Consider the following 22,907-nt stretch of genomic DNA (forward strand, 5'->3'; position numbering starts at 1 on the left):
AAATTTGGGATTTATAATGGACAGGTGCTACTACTATTATCTAGATCAAGTAACATTAAAATGCTGTGATTACATCACAGTAAATAATCAGACTATGATAATGGTTATACACAGATAAATTGAATTAAATTTCCTATTTAAACTTAGTACTTACTATTTTTTCCTCTCTAAGAGATTTTTTAAAGTAGGTTTTAATATATATTTTACTGGTTTTTCTCTTTACTGATGGGTAAAATTTAAAACACTTTTAGCGACTGTAATGACTATTTACATTTACAGACTAGGTAAGCTTGCCAACTGCAAACCTGCAAATCAGTATAATTATTTTAGAGGTGGCAGAGCCAGAAAAGAAAGACAAATATCACGTTTTTTATTGGGTTCAGAGATGTTAAATAGATGGGATTTAGTCTGCAGTACTATGGAAATAGAGTCTATTCTCTGTTTAAGTAAACTATATGGATTATTAATAAAAGCTTTAAATACAAAATTGTAACATTGTAACAAAATTGTTACAATGCCTTGGTTAGAACTGACATTTTGCTTTTTGATAGGTTTTATGACATAGTAATGTCACAAATCCAAGGCTTTTTGTCACAACAGGCTAATCTGTTTATTATCAGTGTAAATACACAAATGTTACAGAGAAGAAAAGATGATGCTCTTTATGTAAGAAATACATGAATAATTTCCACAAAACCAATTTCTCCTTGTGCTGGCATAGCTGATTTGCTGTATGTAGGCATGTTATGCAAAGCACATCAAGGAAACAGACAAGGAACCAAAGAAGACATTTGGAAACGTCTACGCTCCTTCTTTTATCATAACCATTTTCAACGATTGCCACATTTGAGAAAGAAAAATAAAAAGTAATTGGAGGTTGATCACGTTCATTCTTTCATTAATATATTAAGATCTACTAGCAAATTTACTGAGACTACAAAGAAGTCCCTTAGAAAGGAAATGGAAAGGCTGGATGTAACTTTTCACTATTTCTATAGTTAAAAACAACAGCAGGGGAAATTCAAACAAAATATTTGCCTTATTAAAGAAAAAAAAAACCTATCAAACTATGCATATTTCCTGCCCTTCTTATATAAAAGCTCATGTTATTTTAAAACTTTGGAATTAATTTTCAAAGGGGAGGTTTTACATTAGCAGTAGTACCACTATGGAATATTTTACACTGAAAGATTTGTGAACTGGGGAAACTGGATATTGCTATACCCATGTTTTAAAGAGATCAACATAATTATCTTCTGTTTGTATAAGGGTTTAATTCAGGGGAGAGGAGGGGGCTTAATTTATAATCCCTACTTAGAACACAGTTTACAGGTATTCAACATAGAACCATGACCAGAAATAAAAAGGGCAATAGGTATATGATCAGAAACATTGCACAAGCATAAAGCATCTCATTATCCCTCTGTCCCCAGGACAGCATAGATATGCAACACTGCCTTGGGTTGTTCTAGCCACAGAAGCAGTTATCTCACATTCTAAGTGTTACACTCCATCCAAATACAACTTTCTGAAAGCTGCAGGATGGCTCTGTAAGCCGGGGAGCCACGGAACAAATCTGTTCCCAACAGCTCAGTGAGAGGCTGCATATCGTCCTCTTGGGATGAAACACGGTAGATGATGGAAAACGAGCAGCAGCAGAAACAGGTTTTTCTCAATTCACTCGAGTTCCTTACTCTGTAACCCAATACAAATCTGATCTCTTGTGGTCACTCATTTAGTCAAAAGATAAGAAACGATTCTGGCACGTGTATGAAATGCTTGCATAATTTGAATGGCTGGGAAAGGTAATGCCTTTCGCTGAGAGAAGAATGTTCCTTCTGCCAATTAGCTCTCTCTTCATAACTACACCCTTAAGGAACATAGCAACTGCTGGGAAAAAATTGTATGTGCAACATTTCAGACATTTCAATAGTCAGGTAACTGAAAAAAGAGCAATTATCAGAGACTGAAAAAAAATAGCCCTTTGTATTCAGATTTTTCTGTTCTGATGTGGAAGGGGAGTTTCGATGAAAGTTTGTGAAATAATGGTGAAAAGCTGAACCAGACTTTACCTGTTCTTAACAAAACCCTCCAAAAAACTATTCAAACACACTCAATGTTTTTCAGACTGGGAACACTACAGAGCTGATGAGAAAATTTTGAATAGAGAAGTAATTTTTTGAATATTTTAACTCTTAACAGACTTAAAGACAGTAATATCAATGATGATTTTGATTTTATTCATATTTCAGAGATCTTTGTGCCGTCAGAAGTTTAGTGGAAAATTAATAGTTGACTGCTTGATCTGACGTCTGCTAAAGTCAGCAACAGCCTTTTCACGTTTTTCTGTACATTCTAAAACAGACTCTTAAGAAGAACACAGAAATTAGGTGAGTGAAACATCAGGGCATATTCAACAAAAGGAGAGTGTAACATGTTACAAAACTGATCATTTATACTATTTTCTTCCATGTAAAAGAAGAGAACTGTATCTGAAATTTAACATTCTCTGTGCAGTTTGTCATTCAAATATACTAAAAGGCTCAGTACATGTGAGCCAAACAATAAATTATCTTTGTCCAAAATTAAGTAAACACAAATTGTAAATAGTGTGAAAGCTAAAAGAAAGCTAACAAGAATGAAAAATTTTCAATTTATTACAGTAAAAACTTGCACACAATACACATAAAAATACCAATTATAAACACATATTACTTAAAATACAACTGTGAATTTTCTTTCCTCTGAGTACATTTAAAATCTTGAATAACCTAAGCTGAAGTTATTTAAATTAATAATCCCCAAACAAGAACTCTTGGTCAAAATAAGTATTTTGTTTCTATGAAGCCCTTCAAAATTTTCTGGAAGAGGTAGCAAATCAGTGTCCACTTATTGACATATCGTGAATGTAAACCCAATTCAATAACCAAGAAAAAAAGAAACCAACTTACTTCTAGTGGTAAGAGAGAAAAGGGCTCTTCCTCACTCTCTCCCTGTGACACTCAAATTTTGCATTGCAAAAATAAAGGTAGCACTTTTCAAATGGCTCCTAGTTCCAATTTGAAAGAGCTCTTCCTTTCTTTTCCTTTCCCAAAACACGCAGCTTTTAGCCCCAGTTCACAGTAACACAACAGTGTTTAGATCCTGCTCCTTTGAGACACCAAGCACAGTTTTAACATGCCATCTTGTGGATCAACAGCATCTACCAATCAAACACCTGAAACGCGTCCTGCTGTTACTCTGAACAGATGCCATGTTATGACAGCAGTCTGCACAGTTTTTACAATCCCCAGCTGTGAACAAAACGTGAACAGTCACAATAAAGGGATACTGCTATCAGCGTCTGGAAACTTCTTTGTGATGTCACCATATTAAGTGAAGTTTCTGGTTTGGTTATTTTGGCTTTTTTTTTCCACATGCAAACCTACTATGGGCACACAAACAAGTCTGTGTGGTGAAGACAGGGTGTGAACTTCTAACGTGTGTTAGCTGCTGCACAAAACCACTGAAGTCCAAGTGAAATAGCGAGCCCACTGAAAACATCTGGCTAAACAGAGAACTTGTTTTTCCAGCACAGTGACCTCAGCCACTGGGACCATTTCAGTCTTCCCATGAAAGAAGTTAAGCTACTTTGCATTTACCATTCATCACAGATAGTTACTGTGGAGAAGGAAATTCAGACTTCTGTCTGCCTTCACAGTAACTCTGCTTCCTCTTCAGAGGAGTTTGCTGCAAAACTCTTCAGATGAATTTTCAAAGTTTGCAACCCCAGAGTTCAACAGTCCTACAACCTCTGGGACTGGTCCTGGAGTCTCTGCTTAGACAATTTTTTTTTTTTTTTTAAATTAACATGACTAGCATACTGCCTGAAGAAAGATTCAGAGCTCTTACCCACCGTGACACTTTTTCTTTATAAGGGTTAAGTATTATTTCAGAATTAAAAAAAAATAAAAAGACAGAGCATAAAAAATATCAGGAATATATCAATGATCACCAGTTTGTCACTTTTCAGAAGAAATAGTAGCATAACTCCCTGTCCAAAGCACTTCCCGACTCCAGAAATGGTATACTAAAGAGGTAACAAAATGAGAAGAACAGGACTAGTGGCAGGAACAAAGTGCAATAACCAATACAGTCTAGAGTGAATGGCAGACGAAAGTAAATTATTTATGTAGTGATAATTAAAATAATTACCTTTCATAATAATTTTTGAGTCAGCTCAAAGCAGAAATAAGTCCATAGAAAAGACATGAATGAAAAATTAGTGAGTTCATGAAACGGGTCAGGAAAAGACCTCCATACAATAAATTGTGATGGAAGAAAGCCCAGAGAGATATGTGAAAGAAACAGATAAAATAGGTACAAAGATAAGAGAGCAAAATGAAAAGGATAGATAAGCAGAAAAGCAAGGACAAATAACTAACTCAATAGGGTCTTTTATTCCATGAACAAAAGTGAATTTAAAAAGAATCATAAAGACTGTTGATAGAAAATTTTATATGATAACAAGGACAAAATACCATCCCTTGTGAAAATACTTTTTTGCCATTTAAACCAGCTGAATGCTCTGGTTTTGCTCTCCAATGATGCCAGGAGATGACACCACTGTGGCATACTCCTGATTGCATTCTCATACTTCTGGGTAATGAAATCATTGTTTAAGCTTTGCTGGCAGCCACTTCTGTTCTGTCCAAAGTATATACATGATTTAGTAAACAACATGATAAATAAATTGCTACAGTAGGCTATGTCAGTCCTGAATACAAACCAGGGTGCAAACTGAAATGTAGCATTATCTGTAGAGTTCAGATTTAAAGATGCAAAAACTGACACCTACACACATTACTCTGCTACAAGCCAACAAAGAGAAATAAGAGGAAAATAAGAGGAAAAGAATGGCATACTGATGGAATTTGATTGTCTTAAACTACATTAGCTTCTCTTAGTGTAACAAACAAGGAAGAAGTGAACACTGCCTTCCCCACTCCTTCATTTTCTATGTGTATATGCAGAATTAAAATAAAATGATGTTAACACAAGGACAGAATAACAGTCTGCAATAAAAATACAGAGTCTGGTCCTATGAGGTGGCAAGTAATTTTCTCTCCCATCACAAATGACTGAGAAGGATAGTTGCTACATTTCAGAGTAATATTCCTAGATTACAAACCAACTCTTAAGACCCAGAATCATCAGGAAGTTATGACAGGAAAACATTAACTTTCATAGTGGAAAACACTAACTTTCATGGTGAAAAACACGGCATTTTATGGAGGAAGATGCATCAAATAAAATGTCACAGAGACTACTGCAAACTAGAACCCTAATTTCGACAAGAACACATTCTCCCTTCATTTTCTTTGCCCAGGGATTGCTGTTTTACCTTGGTGTCATATAGATCTTCCTTTTTCAAATTTCCCTCACCTTCCTATGATTGCATGACTGTTATCAGTACTTCATTTCAAAATTTTGCTGGCCTTGGGGACTTGTGATATCATTGACATCCTCCTTTCAGTGAATGCAAAGCAGAATGAATTAGCAGAACAGGGAGAATCAGGGAAAAGGAGATAAAACAGTGTGATGATCAGGATCATTACATGGAGCTCACAGCATCTCTGACTACATGAAGTACCAGACAACAAAGAGGTGAGACAGAATATTGCACAGAATTACCACAGAGGCATCTGAAAACATGCACAATCAACAAACATATCTCCCAATAGGACACCGGCAAACTTATATCTAAAATGTAAAACCAGAATACATGTAGGCTTTTTGACCAAACAGTTGAGTATCTTCTGCAAAATGATGCATATTAGCAAAAGAAAAGGGTATTTCCACATAGACAGCCTTGAGGAAAAAGTTTAGAACTAGCAGTTCCAACAGATAAGTACAGTTTGCTCTAAGTGTTGATTACATCCACATGTGGCCTGAGAGAAAAAGCACAATTTTCGTCTTTTTCCTCAAAAGAGATGGCCGTAATACTTCTCCGATCATCAGAGTTCAGCCATTCATAGTACAGGTTATAGCTATAAATTACTTAGGAAATATCAAGCTGACAGATTTTTCAATGCATGATTTTCTACACTGCTTGCAATACACTGCGCATGCTTTGAGATGGTCACGGGACATGACTGAGGTGTTGTTTTTTTTTTAAATGTGTATTTGTTAAGAAGCAGCAGTTTTCAGCATACTACAAAGCTCAGGGATGGGAAATGTTAAGAATGACACCTTCAACTTTCAGTTAAATCCTGATACCTAACCCCTTACAGGAAAATAGGCTTTTCATGAGACATAGTCTTGAGTGGACAACATTGTTCATGGGTTTTGTTTTCTTTTTTGGTTTCGTGCTTTGGTTTGTTTTTGTTAATATCCACTTACCTGTCTAGAGAGCTGTCTCCATTTACACTGTTTGATCTAGAATGTGTTTTAATGCTGTGTTTTACTCTTCTGGCCTAGTGCCTTAGGAGGGGGGCATCATGTATTTTACCCCACATCTCCAAAGAATGATACTTCTTGTCCTAATGAACAACCTAAGGTTCAGCAGTTGGGAAAGGTCCTTTCTGAGACAGCTTCAACACCGAGGACAAAAGGGGCAAGTGAGAGCAAAATGCAGTTTCCTGCACTTGGGATGGTTGGCTAAGAAGGACTATAGACTAGAATTAGTAGCACCTGCCATAAAAAAAAATTAGAACACAAATGCCATGGAACACATGCAAGAAGTCTCCAGGGTAACACTCATATTTAAAGGTCACTTTACCACAAACGTATTTGGTATAGTTCTGCTGTGCTTTCAGTAGATGGCCACATTAAAGGAGTAACTCACTTTTGCTGGTTGCCTCAGGGACTATTTAAGTTGGGCTTAGCTGTGCTAACACCCCGAGAGCTTTTCAACCATTCACAGCACACAACACAGATCTATTTTAGTCATTTGTGTTTATTCTGTGCTGTTTACATGAAGTCTCCCTCAGCTGAGACTTGTGGTTAAGCAGGATACTATTTCAGACTATGCCAGTTCATAATAGTAAGACTCTAAAATGACCTGGCCAAGAGAATTACGTGGAAATTTGGTTCACAAAATAGCGTTTGAACCAATTGTGTTGAAATAGTTCACGAATTTGCAATTTCTGCTATAAAAATCTAGTGACACATCTCTTTGCATTCCTTAAGAATTTTTTGAGACATTCAAGCCTTCTGATATAGCAACATAATGGGACATTGACCGTCACTTTTCAATTAGCTACAGAAGAACCAAACTCAAGGTTGTAATTCCTACAGTGGTTTGTAAGTAGAACTGCTGGCAGTTCATCAAAATAGGTCCTTTTGTATTATTGAATTAGAAATGTTATGGGTTAAAGAATATATTGCTCATTTTTATAAAAACTAGTATGAGAGAAGTCCGTAGCCGCAATTTCTGTAAAGCAAATAATACTGTGCCAGAAGGGGAAAGAAAAAGGATGTTTCTATAACACAAAGTCACATGTGTTACTGGCTTGCTTCGACATTTCTGACCACTCTAAGCAGTTATATGCAGGTTTCAGGCTTCATGGAATATACTCTATGAATACCCCCTCCACTACACAAACTGTGTTTTCAGTTTAGTTATCAGACTTGAACTGAGCCTTGAGCTATGATCAGTCACGGATCAGCCATGCTTACTCAGAGAGCATCGATGTCCAGAGGAATAACATAACGGAATCAGATTTCTGTATTACAAAGTAAGTGAAAAAGGGGAAAATATAAAGGTAACATCATTCTCATATAAAGATCTGCTCTCTTCTGCCAAAACTAAGACAGGAACAACTGCCTCTGGAACCACAGAATGTTCTTCACTGTGACTTGAAAACAACTGTCCCCTTGTCTGATAGATTCTTCCCAACAAAATTACTTGATGTCATTTGTTGTTCTTCATTCCTGAACTTTGGCTCGTCTTGTCCAAATAAGTTTTGCAGATGGAGGAGACCAAATAGGAGATAAAATCATGCAAACTAACAGACCTGTCATTGTCTTTTGACAACTCTTGTGTATCTGCAGAGGATTTAAAGCCTTGTGGTATTTTTCTTCTATACTTACTTCCTCTTATGGACATTCCAATTATCTGCTACATCCACTGAGTAAATAGTGAACTCAACATACAATAGTCAAATTGTAACAGATGGTGCTGTGGGTATTACATACTAGAAATGATATTTACGAAATCCCAGCCAAAAACTTCACATTTCTAGAGCTTTGTAGGAATATTTAGAGACCATAACATCTGCTTATCATTTACAGTGGCCATAGTACAGAAATTTACATGTGTGTAAAGTTCATATTTTACACCAAGAAAAACCCTGAAAAATCCACTTGAGGAAAATGACATTCAGCATAAAATAACTCAGCAAAAAATAATTCAATGCCACTTAAGCATGTATATAAAAATTCTAAGAACGGTGTGTATGAACAATATCTCCCAATTAACCTAATAAGCAGCAAAATATATTTTAAAAATATTATGAGCATTAGAGATATACAGTTCATGAACTGTGTATCTCTATAAAACCCTCATGGTATTATGAATTAAGAAGAAAAAAAGCCAACAAAACAAAGTCCTGCTTAGTCAAGCAAAATGAAAGACAGATAAATAATCAAGTCACATAAGTTAGCAAGAGTTGGACTTTCTAAAAACAAGCAGCTTTCTTGTGGGTATTTTTCTGTGGTGTCGCTAACAGCAGAAAGGAAGAAGTGTTTAAATGACAATAGCTTCCTTTTTTCACTGTATAAGCATTAATTGTACTACAAGATGAAGTCTGCATTTCAAGTAGAGATTTAATATACGCTATACAAAACCCCAAAAGTAATCTATTCAACCACAAGCTATACTTTGAATGCCAAGTACATTTTCTACAAGTTTCAAAGTAAATACACCAATTAAATTAGAAGTTAAAAGTATCATGTTGGAAATTAAAACAAGAACTTCAGGTTCCAGAGGCAGACTTTCTGACCTCCTGCTAATCCTGGAATAGCAGTGTCATTCAAATCTCCCATACAGTTAATTCTAACAGAAATCCTGTGTATTTGAATATGTATTTTTAACTTTACACATAATAGCCATGACTGAATACATCGTGCCTTCCTTCTTCATTAGCAGAAGCCTTAATTCTAAACAATGTTGTTTTAGATTGGTATAAACAAATTAGTCTGTAAAAATTAGTTTACTTTAACCCAAAGGTACGTTAAAGAATCTACATCAATCATGGGGGCTCTGCACAGTGTCATTACTGGATTGAAGGATCCTAAAAGTATAATTTCACATTTGGGCATCTCCTATAAATATATTATTATTCCATTAAATTTGATCTCATCTCTGAACTTCTGGATTTAAAATGCTCAGACTGGAGATAATTGCAAACACCTTGTTATACAATTTGCTCCAAAATCATGACAAGTACTCCCAGCTATAACACAATTCAAATGTGCTCTGATATGGTTTATACCTATATAGGTTAAAAAGAATCAACCACGAAGTAGGTATAGGGAACCATTCTGGGCACACAGCATGTTTGAGTATCTTTTTCACCCCCACAGACTGAACAGCAACAGATTGCCTAGCTTTCTTTATCACAATGATTTTGGAGTAAAGGTTCAACAAAAAGATCCAACAAAAGAAGTAGTGGGCACCCAGTCTCCATTGAGACTTGTGGGGTTCAGCAACTTTGAGAACCAATGTTCTTTTTAACACAAATAGTAAAATTCCTGTTATGTTGTGTAAGATTGAGTGAGAAAGCAACAGCTTAAAAACTCTTACTGAAGCATAAAAGTTACAGATGCAATAATAATGGTTTAGCAAATCTGCTGCTAAAATCATGTGACAGGTTACTTGAGGATAGTCTGGCTGCTGACTGAGACTTCTGAGACTTTTCCTTTCTAAATTCTGCTGAACTCCCCTAGCTAGTGATTTGGTCTTATAAATATTTAGGAGCACCTGCTTTGCTTTTTAGGATAGATGCAATCTGGCATTTCCCTTTACTCCTCACAGTTTCAAGTGCTCACTGATCCTTTTGGAAGATGGGCACTGAGCAATAAACTCCATTTCTGCAACTACGCAGGACTGCCCATTCACAACACAGGAACTAGTATGACCCCAAATGATGCACCTGCACCCACCTTACACTGCATGGAGTACCCAGAAACAAAATCTTTGTGCCACTGCTGACTTTAGACAAAACCCATCTATGATGTTGCTCATACCTAGAATCCTTCAGCCACAACAAAGATAAAAAATGCCGAATGGAGGTCGAAATTCTGAACCGTAGTGGTTTAGGTTTGCATCTGACAAGCCTCAGGTGAAAGGGTACTCAACATGGATCCTCCTTTCTTCCTCCAGACTCCCTGAACTTAGTCCCAGGAGTTCCTTTGTCACCATTTCAGCATGTGTCCAGAACCTCAAGGTCCAGAATCAACACAACTGTGGGATATGGCACAAACATCACACTGAGGACAAAAAAAAAATCCTTCTTGGGAAAGAACATGTGTACAAGTATCCATATGGGGATAGCAGGGAGATCTCAGAAGATTTTGAAATTATGCATCTAACTGGGAAGCATGAGCTAGGATGGCTGGGCCTGAAGTAAAGGCTCCACATAAAAGACAACTGTTCTCCACAGAAGCCTCAATATTCTGGGTCCTTGTGTCAGCAGCACTGACCTTTAAACAGTGTGTAAGTAGACTGAAATTATACCCATGTACTCAGCACTTTAAACCCGTATCTGGAATACTGCATCCAGTCTTGAACTCTCCTACACAAAACACATTTACAGACTGAACTGAATTCAGTGGAGGGTCTCCAGGGGCTGGACCACTTGCTCTACGAAGAGACACTAAGGGAGTTGGGCTTGTTCAGCCCAGGAAAGAGGTGATTTTGGGTGGATCTAACAGCAGTCCCCAGTACTTACAATGAAGTTAGTGAGAGGATAGACACAGGCTCTTCACAGCACAGTATGGCAGAGGGTAGGACACACTCAACTAAAACAATGGATGGAGAAAAAAAAGACTGGTAAATATTGGGGCAGGCTGCCCCAAGAGACTGTGGACTTGCTACCCCTTGAAGGTTTTCAAGGCTCGGTTGGAATAAAAGCACTGAATGACCTGGTGACTGTTAACCTTGCTTTGAGCAGGAGGTTGGCCTAGGTAATCTCCTGAAGTGCCTTCAATCCTGAACAATTCTGGTAACACCAGCAAATGGGCTCACATCCTTTCACTTCTTGCCTCTCCAAACCTGTTGACTGTTCAGCAATAAGAAAGTTTTTTGACATCTAATGACTTCTGAGTATCAAGAGAGCACCGGCTGCACCACACTTGGGAATTACCAAAGGGAAATGATATAATTTCCTATAAAGCACATGGAATTGGCTCTGCAGATGTGCTCAGTTTGTCTGGTGTCATTTTAGACTTTGGTGCAGCTGGTCACTTCACAGATCTGGGCTCTCTGGCCACTCCAGTTTTGATGCTTAGCCCAAGGGTCTCAGGGTCTGTGAGATGGCAAGTGCTTGTCATTTCCTCTTGTACTGTGTTGTATCAATTGCCTTCTGCTGCAGCCACTGATGTAGCCCTCCCACTGAGAGAGCCTGGTCTGGAGTATTTTGGCTCCAGTATGGCCTGTGTGTTTTGGAGACAGCGTTCTCTCTGCATAGGCCATGGGGTGCAATGTGAGAACACGATGACACAAGCCCTGCAGTGCTACATTATGGACATGGGTGGTGAACTCTGCTTACTCTGAGCAGAGTAATTCTGGAAAATGTGGTCAGTCAAGCTTCCCAACAGTACACACAGGTACAGTATGAGCCTGACTGCAGGTTCTTCCTCTGGCATTCCAGATGAGGTGGTGTAACAATGCACTCTGAAGCTAATAAAGTGTGGACACTCAAGATCTGACAGAGTTCAAGAAGTATTTGGACAATGCTCTCAGGGATATGGTGTGATTTCTGGGGTTGTCCTGTGCACAGTCAGGAGCTGGACTTAATGATCCCTGTGGATCCCTTCCAACTCTGGATATTCTGATTCTATGATTCCTTATTGCCAGACATAAATTCTTTGGGGATTTACATATTAGCTCTACTCTTATCGTAGACTAGTGAATGCCATGTTTTCCTGATAACCTTCCTAAAATACTGACAAGAAACCTCTTGAAGAAGGGCCCGATCCTAGAGAAAATGCTCTTCATACATATTGCCTTGAGTAGCTGATGTACTTAAAATGATACTAATTTTGGCCCCAAGAAAAAAAATATGATAAAAACAAATTTATGAATATCAACAAGCAGAAGTACATCAAACGAAGCTGATGTATAGCACCATCTCAAAAAACAGTTTAATCAAATTAGCGTTGTAATCAAGTTCACCTAATTGGTCACTGTTCGTAATTGTTAGTGGTATTTTAAAAAAGATATACTTTTACTTAGGAAAAAAAAGAAGTACTTTGTAGCTTATTCTTCAATAGACACTGAACTAAATTCAATACAGAAACAAAGAAACATTGCCATTTTACAGGTTACAGTTAGAACAATGTAAAATAACTTGCTTGAAGTTGCTCAACCCTATCAATGACATATCAAGAAACCAAACTCAAAAATCACTGCATTTTCAATTTCAGAATTTTTTTAAGCGTAGTTTTAAAAATTTAACATTTTTATCTTGCCATATGATTACATGGAACCTCATATATGTGGCATCACTTTGATATCAAAGAGGTTGCAGGGTAATTTCTTTGGTTTTATGCAGACTCAAAAAGGCATATAAAGAAACATTTAAATAGAAACACTGTCAATGCTGTCAAAATGAAGTTCTGGGAAATAAACAGAAAGCTATAATTTGTATGGACTATTCAAAAGCTCATCAGAAATTTGGATACACAGATTCTAACTGTATATGCTACTGAATAAGCAGAATCAAAAGCATCAGTAACTGCAAATCTGCAAAAGCTGAAGTAATGTCTGAATAACCACCCTTCCAAATATCCTCATGTTATCCTTACCAGATTAATCAGTCTTCTCATTGCATGTTCATGCGAGCAAATGCATTCACAGGGATCAAATCCACCTTCTGCCATGGTTCTCGGGATAAACCTGAACTTGTCTGTGAACACCTAAGAAGAATAAAAGGACAATGAACTCTTTTTCAACTGACCTTATTTTCCAGAGACTCACACATCAAGTTTCAGTTCATTTAATGCCAGGATGAAAAAGTAAAACAAAGCAGGGTAATCCTATTATTCCTCTGGCAGTCTGAATGAAGAAGTCTGGTATGTGCAGTTACATTTTGATGTTGCTGAAATTACTGTCTCACACAGGCTTCCTTAAAGAGCCAAATAAATATTTTGCAAGACTTTGTGTGTGTCTCCCCTGGGTTTTCCCACATACCACAATGAAATACATCCAAACAAACAAGAAACACAACGATTAAATTTTTGTCTCTCATCTGCAAAGTGGGGCTCTTAAGTGTATATATACAATTTGAAAGGCCAAGGGAACTTGTACTCCTAAACCCTAATAAACTGCTGGCATTCTCCGTCTAGATCAATGTACAGGAAAATAATTTAAAACCCACTAAATTCTTTGCTAAAGGAAATAATCATCCTTGCTGTATAATGAAGGCAAGCAGCAGGGGTGCAAAAGTGAATGTACTTGGAAGTATGTTAAAAATGGAGCTACATACACTAATTTTAGATCAAAAAAGTAGGCCAATCACTCAGTAATACAGAACGTTCGAAGAATCTGTAATGGACACGGTGGGAAATCAATTCTAGGTTATCCACCTGCTGAAACCACTCATGCTAGAAATGTCAAGCATCTACAAATGTATCTTTACTATTTACCAATAACTTCTCGGTGACTTGAGGGTCAAAATGTGTAGGAGACTACAAGGTGTTTCTACTCATCGTGGTCAAATCAGGGATTGATTCCTCTCAAATGAGGACTCTTGGGGTATATTTTAGTGCTACAAAACCATACTTTGAAAATATTTCTGTTAACCTGCCATCAGTTGCTAGTGTTGAATGCACTGGGGCCCTACTGGGACACAACTGGCAAGCTTAATAAATGCAGCAACTCAGAGCAGATATAACCTCTCAACTTCCAAAAACAAGTAGTTTATGAAGGTACCAGGCATTTGATAACAGTGTGCTGAATCAACAAATGTGCTCTGCAGTCACTGCCTACAAAAACTTACAGCCTTGATCACACGTAAGTATTGTAATGTCACTAGAAGAAAGAGGAATAACCTACATCTCTATAAGATATCTTCATTCAACAGAATATATCACCATAGTAGTTCTTTCCTCTTGGGGGAAGAGAGAAGAAAGCAAATGCATTTCAGAAGTCCTTCCTCTGCCAATGCCTATCACTCTTCTGAATAACCCTCTGCCATGGTGGGGAGAGCCAGATAGTAAAAGAAGGTAAGAGATATCTGCATCTTCATTATGGAATTCAAAAAACATCACTGCCCTTAACCTCCTAGGGTTTCCATTTTTTAAAAACAAAACTGAAAAAGGAAAAGTAAAATTGAAGGGATGGAGGAAAGACTTTTTGTCCAGATGCTAAGAAAGCAAAATCTGGCAATGTAGTGAGAAGATGAGAAATTACTTGATTATGTAGTGTACAAGTAGCTTTGAACAGAAAAACAGGAGAACTTCTTCAGTGAAGAGATGATCAAGAATCAATAATCGGAAGTTGTAACCACCTAGATTTAAAAGAGAAGCAAGGCACACATTTTTACCATTACAGTAACTGATCAGTGCATCAAACTGTCCATGGAGGAATGGATTTTCCATCACTCAATGCATTCAGATGTGTTTCAGTAAAATACAGGTTACAGAGTAAAGTACAGGAGTACCCCAAGTTCAGGTATGTTCTCCAATATAGAGGAGATCACAGCAGACGATCTAATGACTCTTTTTGAGAGTTAATTATAAAGCTACCACACTAACTTTCATGAAATTATCTCAGAGTCACTAGAACCACACGACAGCAATAGAAAAAACCCTTTAACTACACAAGCTCCCTGGATGATACACCATGTCAAGAAGAATAGCCTTTCTAAAACCATCTTAGCACGAGGAACAGATAAAAGCACTGATTTCTAAACAGTGCAAAATGGTTTCTCCGGATATGATGCTGACATCCAAGAGATGGTATTGGAACAAGTGAGGTTGTGAAACAATATTTAGTTGTAACTTCAAAGAATTTAGGAGTCAGTAACACATTGTGTGCAATGTGACAGCAATTAACAGACAAGTGCTTATATTATAGAAGACTACAAGAAAACCAGACATCACATACGAGTCATGACCAGCGGAACCAGGCTAACATTCTTTACAGAGCCTACAACTGAAAAAGATTAGACAATAAATAGGAAAACTTAATCTGTCATATAACAACGTAAATTTAAGCAGAGGTGTGCTGGAAGGATTTTACCCCAAGGCACCTGGGTTGTACATGATCAGTTACCTTAATGAGATATTAAAGCAGGACACGTATCGCCAAGGAAAATGCCATCCAACCATTCAACAGAAGATCTCACAGGCTTTCCCACCTTCACATGATGCTGACTGGAATAATCCTTTCTCTTTCTTTCCTCCAAGCCTATAACAAACTCTTCCATTGGCAAAGGACCGAAGATAGACCATGTAATTTGGGAACAGCACTAGGTTTTTCCCTGATAAAGATACTAAAATTGGGTTATTTTGTTATGCTTAAAATCCAGGTAGCTAATTCCCTATTATGCAATTATTTTTTTCATGAAACTGGAGGAAGAAACACCCTAACACTATATGACTTTGACTTGTAAAATTACACTCTCATGTTTGTATTCCTCTTTAAAACATTCCTGGTTGAACTCTATTATTTGTAACACACTTCGAATGCATAAAGTACTAAACATCAACTAAGCTCTATACTCAGATCTTAAAGCTTATTGACGTTTTGTGACTCTGTCTAAGAATAAGAGACCAGTATTTTTATATATCATGAAGCAGGATTTCTTGGCTCCACTGTGTGCTCTTAGGCAGTCTGTTTGTATCAAAATCCTGTTCCAGAATTGCAGTGTGCTTCCTGCCTGCCTCCCGGTACTTGCAATTGTCTGATCTCACGTCAGCGGCTAACTTGCTCTGCCCAGCTCTGACCTCTTCGCTGTGAGTCACACGAGCTCTCCACCTTCTGCAAATACAGTTGTTCTACATACAATCTATCACAGAAAACGGGAAGATGTGCTCTGTTCTTTTCCTCATGACCTAGATAAAGAGAGAAAATCCTTGTAGTTTTCTTTTACTTGTTTTTTTTCCCCCGTATGTTTCTCTGTTTATTGTCACCTTGTTTTCCTTAGAATTTATAGAGTAACTGGTAAGACCACAGCAATTGGTAAGACTAGGGTATCAAACACCTGCAAGCTCTCTGGCTGAGAGTTACTTTTATTCTACTTAAAATTACCATATGATTTGGCCATATTACTGCTAGCACAGGGATTACAAACAGCTGGAAGTTGGTAAATATGCCAAAGCTCTCTCTGATAACAGCTGAGAAGGTATATATTATGGCCTCTACACCAAGCAAACTCATAAGAGAGCATAATAAAGGAGAGAACTAGTAAACATAGACAAACGTGATGTACCATCTAAGAGTCAATATGACCTTTCCAGTGTAAAGATGCCTAGAGAGACAATCACAAACAGTACCACTGAAATTAAAATACTGTGGTTGGAGTTAGAATTACAGTAATTCTGGGCAAAAGCGGAGGATGGTCTCTGATGATTTAAGACAGAAATAAAAGCCCACCTTTTGACTTCAGTATCTACTTGAAATTGTAGGCAATGAAACCATATTGAAAATATTTCTAGCCCGTCGTGATTTAAAACATAGCATTCTCAGTTCTAGTAACTACTGTAAATAGTTTCTTCTTTTATTATCTTCCCCACTCCCAGCCCTAGAGGTGTGTTACATATTATACACCCTACTATCAAAACCACAATCTTTATGGTTACACTGTGGTTGGGGTTTTTTTGTACCTGGCAACATACAAAAAAAGTATTTTAAATTATTGCAACGACTATACATTATTTCCCAATTCAGCAACACTGCTCCTGAGTAAATAGCAGGCAGCCAGTGAGCTCTGGGAGACAGAAATTATACTCTGCCTCGCTCCATTCTAATAATTACAAAACCAAATTCCTTTCCATCATGAAGGTAAACAAGAATTTTTGCCAATCTTCCACGTGCTTGATGCCCTCCAGTGTAACTTGAATATGATGGATGCTCATTAGCAAGATCGTCAAAGTTTACATATTGGTGTTCTCTACTCTTTGCTATAAAAGACTGTAAAAGTATTTATCACTCTGGTATTCAAAGAAAAACTCACTCTATATGATAAATAAATGAGAATAACTACAGATTTGTCCTGGACTAAACTGGGCATCTTAAGTATCACAGCATTAAGCTCATTAACCCTTATCTTTCCTGGATCCAGACACTTCTAAAATGTAGACTATCGTCACACAATAAATAGAATGGCTGAAGATTTCCTCTGCTAAAAACTGCTTTTGCTGTGTTAGTATTTTCTTGAAGACTGAAGGTAAGAAAACCTTGGGAGCAAAATACCTCACAGTACAGTAGGCAAGTAACAGAATATTGCTTCTACTTTAAAAAGAAACAAAACACTATTCAATTCCTCATTACTGTTTTTAAGCCAACTGCAATAACTCAGAGTTCAATTGGCAAATACCTCTAAGAAGCCATCAAGTTAATTTTGCTTCTGAGTTCAGTTTGGGAGAAGTGTGTCAGAACAAATGAAAATATGTATAAAATGTAAAATAAAAATATATAAAGGAAGCAAATAAAAAAAATTAAAGAAAGCAGGCATTCTGAAAAATTATAAAGGGCTAAAAGAGTAAAAGTCATACACAAAGCATGAACCACTCACTGTCCCAAAGATATGTTCACTTTTATTTTACTGTTGGAGGCAGAAATCCTCTCTCCTATACTTTTCCATAATCTACTAAAGGATCCAGGTTTCCTTAAAAAGAATTTGTTCTCTTGCCTTTTTACCTGCATCTAAGCCATCTTAGCATCTATGTTTTCTTACAGTACCTGATCCTTTCTGTAATTATTATACTCACAGCATGCCCCCAGTTTGGTTCTTCTGTATACTCGTCTCCAAATGACCTCCAAGTATTCTCTTCTAGAATCTAAAACATCCTGTACATTGGCCTCACATAGCTCAACATAACACCCTTGCAATCCTGCACATCAGGTCTTGTCCCAAAGAAACTCCCAGGCACTAGGAATGTGTCACTGTAGTACCCATTGACCCAGGGGGTGAAAATTTGCATCAGTTAAAGCAAGAGACTGATGTGATCAGCTCTTCATAAAGCTCCTGATCACTGCTTTTACAGGACTCTCTTCTCCTCCTTGGCCCCTCTGTCCCCCTGGATACCACCAGCACTCCAGGGGCAACTGGCACCTCTGCTGACTGGGCAATTCAAAATGCCTCTGGGTACAAGTGGTTACTCCAAAATCTGGTTCTAATCCTGCCTCTTCTAGTAACTGGGCTCACTGAACTCTAGTCATACGAAGTTCAATTCAGTATCAATTAGGTGTACAGTAAAATAATAGAAAAAGGTATCTGCAATAGGGAAATATTGTTTACTAGTGTCCAAGCAACCAAGAGGAGTCAAAACATTCAAAACCAGCAAATCCAAAACAAACTCAGAATTTTTTGTATTTGTTATATAATGCATTTCCCTGTTAATTTCCATCTCCTATAATATTTGTACTTCATGTACATCCACCCTCCCACAGAATCCTGAGTTTTTTGTTAGTCTTTTGATGAACTACCTACATCCAACTCACTAACCTATTATTTAACTTCCCATTATGTCAGTTGCGCAGCTAAACTTTTTGAGTAAGACAGCCCAGGGAATTTTATCCACTTATGGCTGCATCATGTGTCTCTTCAGACTGGATTAGAGCATAGAGAAGAAAAACAATATGCATGGATTTGGGGTTTTTCTCTTAAAAAACAAACTAGATGTTTGTGTATGTAGGACTGGCTGATTTAACCTTGCAAATAGGTTTGTGAAATTTCTAGTTTTTTAAATTACTACTACCAGAAATGCAGCACATTTCCTATCACCAGAGCAATATAAAAGAGGAACAATGCAGAAATGGTAACAGAGCCATTAAAAAAGGTGAGGAATAACTAAACACAGGATAAAGTTAAAGAACCGTGAAAGAAAACAAAAGCATTAGTAATTAAATAGGAAAGAAACATCACAAAAGGAAATACAGGAATAGAGAAAAAAATGAAAAGAAAAATAAGCAGTACTTTAAATAAATAGTATTCTGTCTGAACTCAACAAATGTAGGATTTTAAGGCGATAGAATCCACATTAAAGACATAGATTTCACACTAAATCAAAATTAAGCCAGAAGCCAAGGGCCTCAAGACATAAGTAACCAGTAGAGGTAGTCTGTATTTTTTGTCCAAAAGTTTTAAATTATCCATGTTACAAAGCTAGCAAAAATAAGCTTGAAATTTTCTAAGAAAACTTCCTTTACAAAGCAACTTCCTTTGTTCAAACAAGGCTAAAAATAGCTTTTGTAAAAGAGAAGAATCTTGTATACAAAATTATACTAATTAAAACATTCCAAGGATCCATTCTCCTCTATTACTGTAATTTAGATAGTTCAAGTAAATATTGCCTTTAGTCTGAAACACTGCTGTGGTGACTGAAAGGTACTACACACTGCAACGTTATACTTGCCTTTTTTATAATGCTAATTTTTAATCCCTTTTATTAACAACGCAAGAGAGGTTCTCCCATCATCTCTTTCACGCTTACACCTGCATCCTACTTTTACTAGAACAAATACTAGCATTCCCATTGGCTTCAGTGCACCAGGATCCAGTAGTTCTACATGGCCACAGATCTCTAGAGGACTACTGATGATCTTTTTCTACCAGACCTCCTCCTGGGGACATAAAATTGAGTTTTCAGGACAAAAGAAAACCAACTGGCTGACTGGGCAGCAAAAGCAAAACAGCAGGCTATAAATGGTCCTGCCAGGAGGAGCACTGCCATAGTAAAGTGTGGCTCCAATTACAGCTTTCTTCAGCTATTTGTCCCAGCTCAGATCACTCATTTAGCTTTTCTAGGGAAAAGAGCTGCAATGATTTTGATGGCTGATACCAAAGTGGGTTCCTAGACATAGCAACATTCTCAGGGTATAAACCAATCATCTCCACTCTCCTGTATTTTGTATTTCAAAGAATCAGCACGTCTCCCTGGACTTCTAGCTGTAGCCTAATGAGTTGGCAAGTGTATTTTTGCACTGCAACTTTTCTTGGGATAATTAACAATTAGATGTACTTTTCAACTCAGATTAAACTGAGGCAGTTCCTTTCCTCATGGAAAAGTCAATGCTAAACTACACACACAGATAGATGCAACTGGTGGTGCTCTTATTGGTTTCGACAGACACCAAGTTGACACCAATCAAATAGGAGCTTGAGATACCAGTAAGAGCTCCACAAGAGAACTGCTTACCCAGCCACATCCTGCTCAAGGCACACAAGTGGGTAACTTTGCTACCACCTGACACTTACTTGGTAAGTAAACAATGAATTAATTTTCCAGTGTCATCCATCTGGTGCTTCTTACAAATCCTAATATAGTACAAAACAACTCCTTAAAAATAGGAGGAAAGCCAAAGAAACTAAGAAATACTGAGCCAACCACTGAAGGATACTACTGTGACATGCTTTTGAGCAGACTAAGAACTGAGAAGTGCTAAGTTCTCACAAGACTGCTGGAGCACTGGTACCACCCCTTGCCCCACAGCACAACTCTACTACTGTATGACCACCACAACATTATGTGCATTGCTGGGCATTTTCACCCTTAAGTGGTCATTTGGAGTTGCTCAGACTGGGTAAGGAAACTTCTGGTGACTCTGCCAACAGCACTAGCACCCAGAGCAATGAAGAAGGAACCACAGCACAAAAACTTATAATTATGGTCAAAGCCCTTCCACAGCCAAGGATCACAACTCTTCTTGCAATGAAGTACATGAAAAAGTTCACTCACTCAGGATCTAACAACAAATTGGTAGGAAACTTACTGATTTTGGGCTGGGCTAATCAAGGTTACACATATGCTGAGGTGCATCTGTTCAACACAGAATGGTGTACCAGGGAAATACAGAAGATGATGCAGAAGCTTCTTTCAGCTTAGTTAAATCCTGTCAGTGACAAGTACAACTCTCAGAGGACAAGAACCCACACATTGAAATCCCTCACTGTTCCAGTGCTGTTTCATGCCTTCCCTTTCATGGCCCGTTATGCCCATGACTCCAACATGTGAGGTCAAGGAGAGATTTCAGGCTCTAAAGGCAGCAAAGCCAATATCAGTGACCAAAACTGAATTCCCCAAGGGAGCTAAATAAGATCCACCAAGATAAAAAAAAAAAAGCTATTTATTTATTCCCATGCAGGTGGCTTAACATTTCTTCTGGGCAAAACACTTAGAAAGGAGCTAATTATGCACATCCAGCCATGGACCAAAAAAGCAGTCCAGCTATTTTAGAATTCATTTACTGATATTTGATATAGAATGTCATTATCAAACTCCAGCTGTCAGCTTTGGTCATCCTTTTGTTAAAATGATGACATTTTTCTGGAAGAAGACTCTCAGAATATGAAAGCTAATTAAGAGAAGATGTCAACGACATGGAACATTGTCCAAAAATAATACCCTCTTTCTGCTAAATAAACACTTCAGTTTCATTTTAGTATTTATTTCCAGTGTAGGATTCCATGGCAATGGTCTAGGACAACAAAGTTATTCCTATTGCACTGAGTGACTAATGGATATTTAATAATTTTATTTCACATAGGTTAAGCAAAAGGGTGAGCTATCCTCTGTAAAATTACTAACAAATTGTATTTCAGCCAGTGTACAGAGCAAACTGGGAGCCCTCTCCTGTGGTCTTCAGTAGGGCAAGAACTCTCACTGACCTTCACGGGATCTTCCACTTGAGTAGTAAGTAAAAAAGCCAGCTCCTGGGCAAATTTGCTTACTCTCCTGCTTTTGGTCACAACTGCTTATTGACATTACTCTTCCCCTCCCCAAACAATTGCCCATCTCCTCAATTCAGCACCCGTGCAGCTGTATGAGTGACATGCTGCTGCTGGAAGCCACACACTGAGTCTGAAACCCCTGCTGAGAGCACTTGTGCACCAGTCCCGAGAGCACACCCACGCTGTGCCACGCCAACCAGCGCCAAAGGCTTCTGTTTAAGTGCTATGGCAGACCTGATTCTGAACAAATGGCTACACGTGGAAGAGGACCGGGCCTTCCAGGGAGCAGACTTACTTTTGCAAGGAATCTAGAATAGAGAGTATTCCTTGCAGATGGAAAACAGCAGAGGTGAGCATCTCACGCCAGTCTCACCATGGGAGTAGAACAGGGAACCCAACTTTGCTGTTGGTTATCCCACCCAAGAGATGTTTTGCACTTAACTTCTGGGTTTCATAATACAAACCTAATAATTTACTTGAAAAGACTAAGTATAAAGAAAAGTATGTTCCTGTAACAAGCTATATAAGCTATCTATAGAACATTTCTACTCTTGTTCTGAGATTTATGAATCAAGATATGTTCAAATGCATCAAAGCAACCTGAGAGCCCAAAGAGGAACCAACTTTAAAGCTCACCCAATGAAGCTCGGGATTCAAACCCATGAGCAAATTACCAATAACAAATCCACTAGTGCAGCTGAGCTGTGACAAACAGTCCCTGCACACGCCCTCAGCCCATGGGAATTTTGGGCAAACGTGACTTTGCTCAGCCTGTAAGAGAAAAAGGTTATGCTGAGACACTTC

General features: G+C 37.8%; 1 protein-coding gene across 3 annotated transcripts in view; it reads right to left on the reverse strand.

The window, feature by feature from the left end:
• The window catches only part of SMIM14 (small integral membrane protein 14), a 49,735-nt gene that overhangs the window by 11,467 nt on the left and 15,361 nt on the right, over nt 1-22,907 (reverse strand). For all 3 annotated transcript variants that reach the window (XM_050337591.1, XM_050337590.1, XM_050337592.1), the window contains exon 2: nt 13,012-13,122. In XM_050337591.1, coding sequence (XP_050193548.1) covers nt 13,012-13,086 — 75 coding nt within the window. In that variant the 5' untranslated portion in view covers nt 13,087-13,122. The remainder of the gene's footprint in view (nt 1-13,011; nt 13,123-22,907) is intronic.

Source organism: Myiozetetes cayanensis, unplaced genomic scaffold (assembly GCF_022539395.1).
Source record: "Myiozetetes cayanensis isolate MyiCay16 unplaced genomic scaffold, myiCay2020 scf7, whole genome shotgun sequence".
In the NCBI taxonomy this organism is placed as follows: domain Eukaryota; kingdom Metazoa; phylum Chordata; class Aves; order Passeriformes; family Tyrannidae; genus Myiozetetes; species Myiozetetes cayanensis.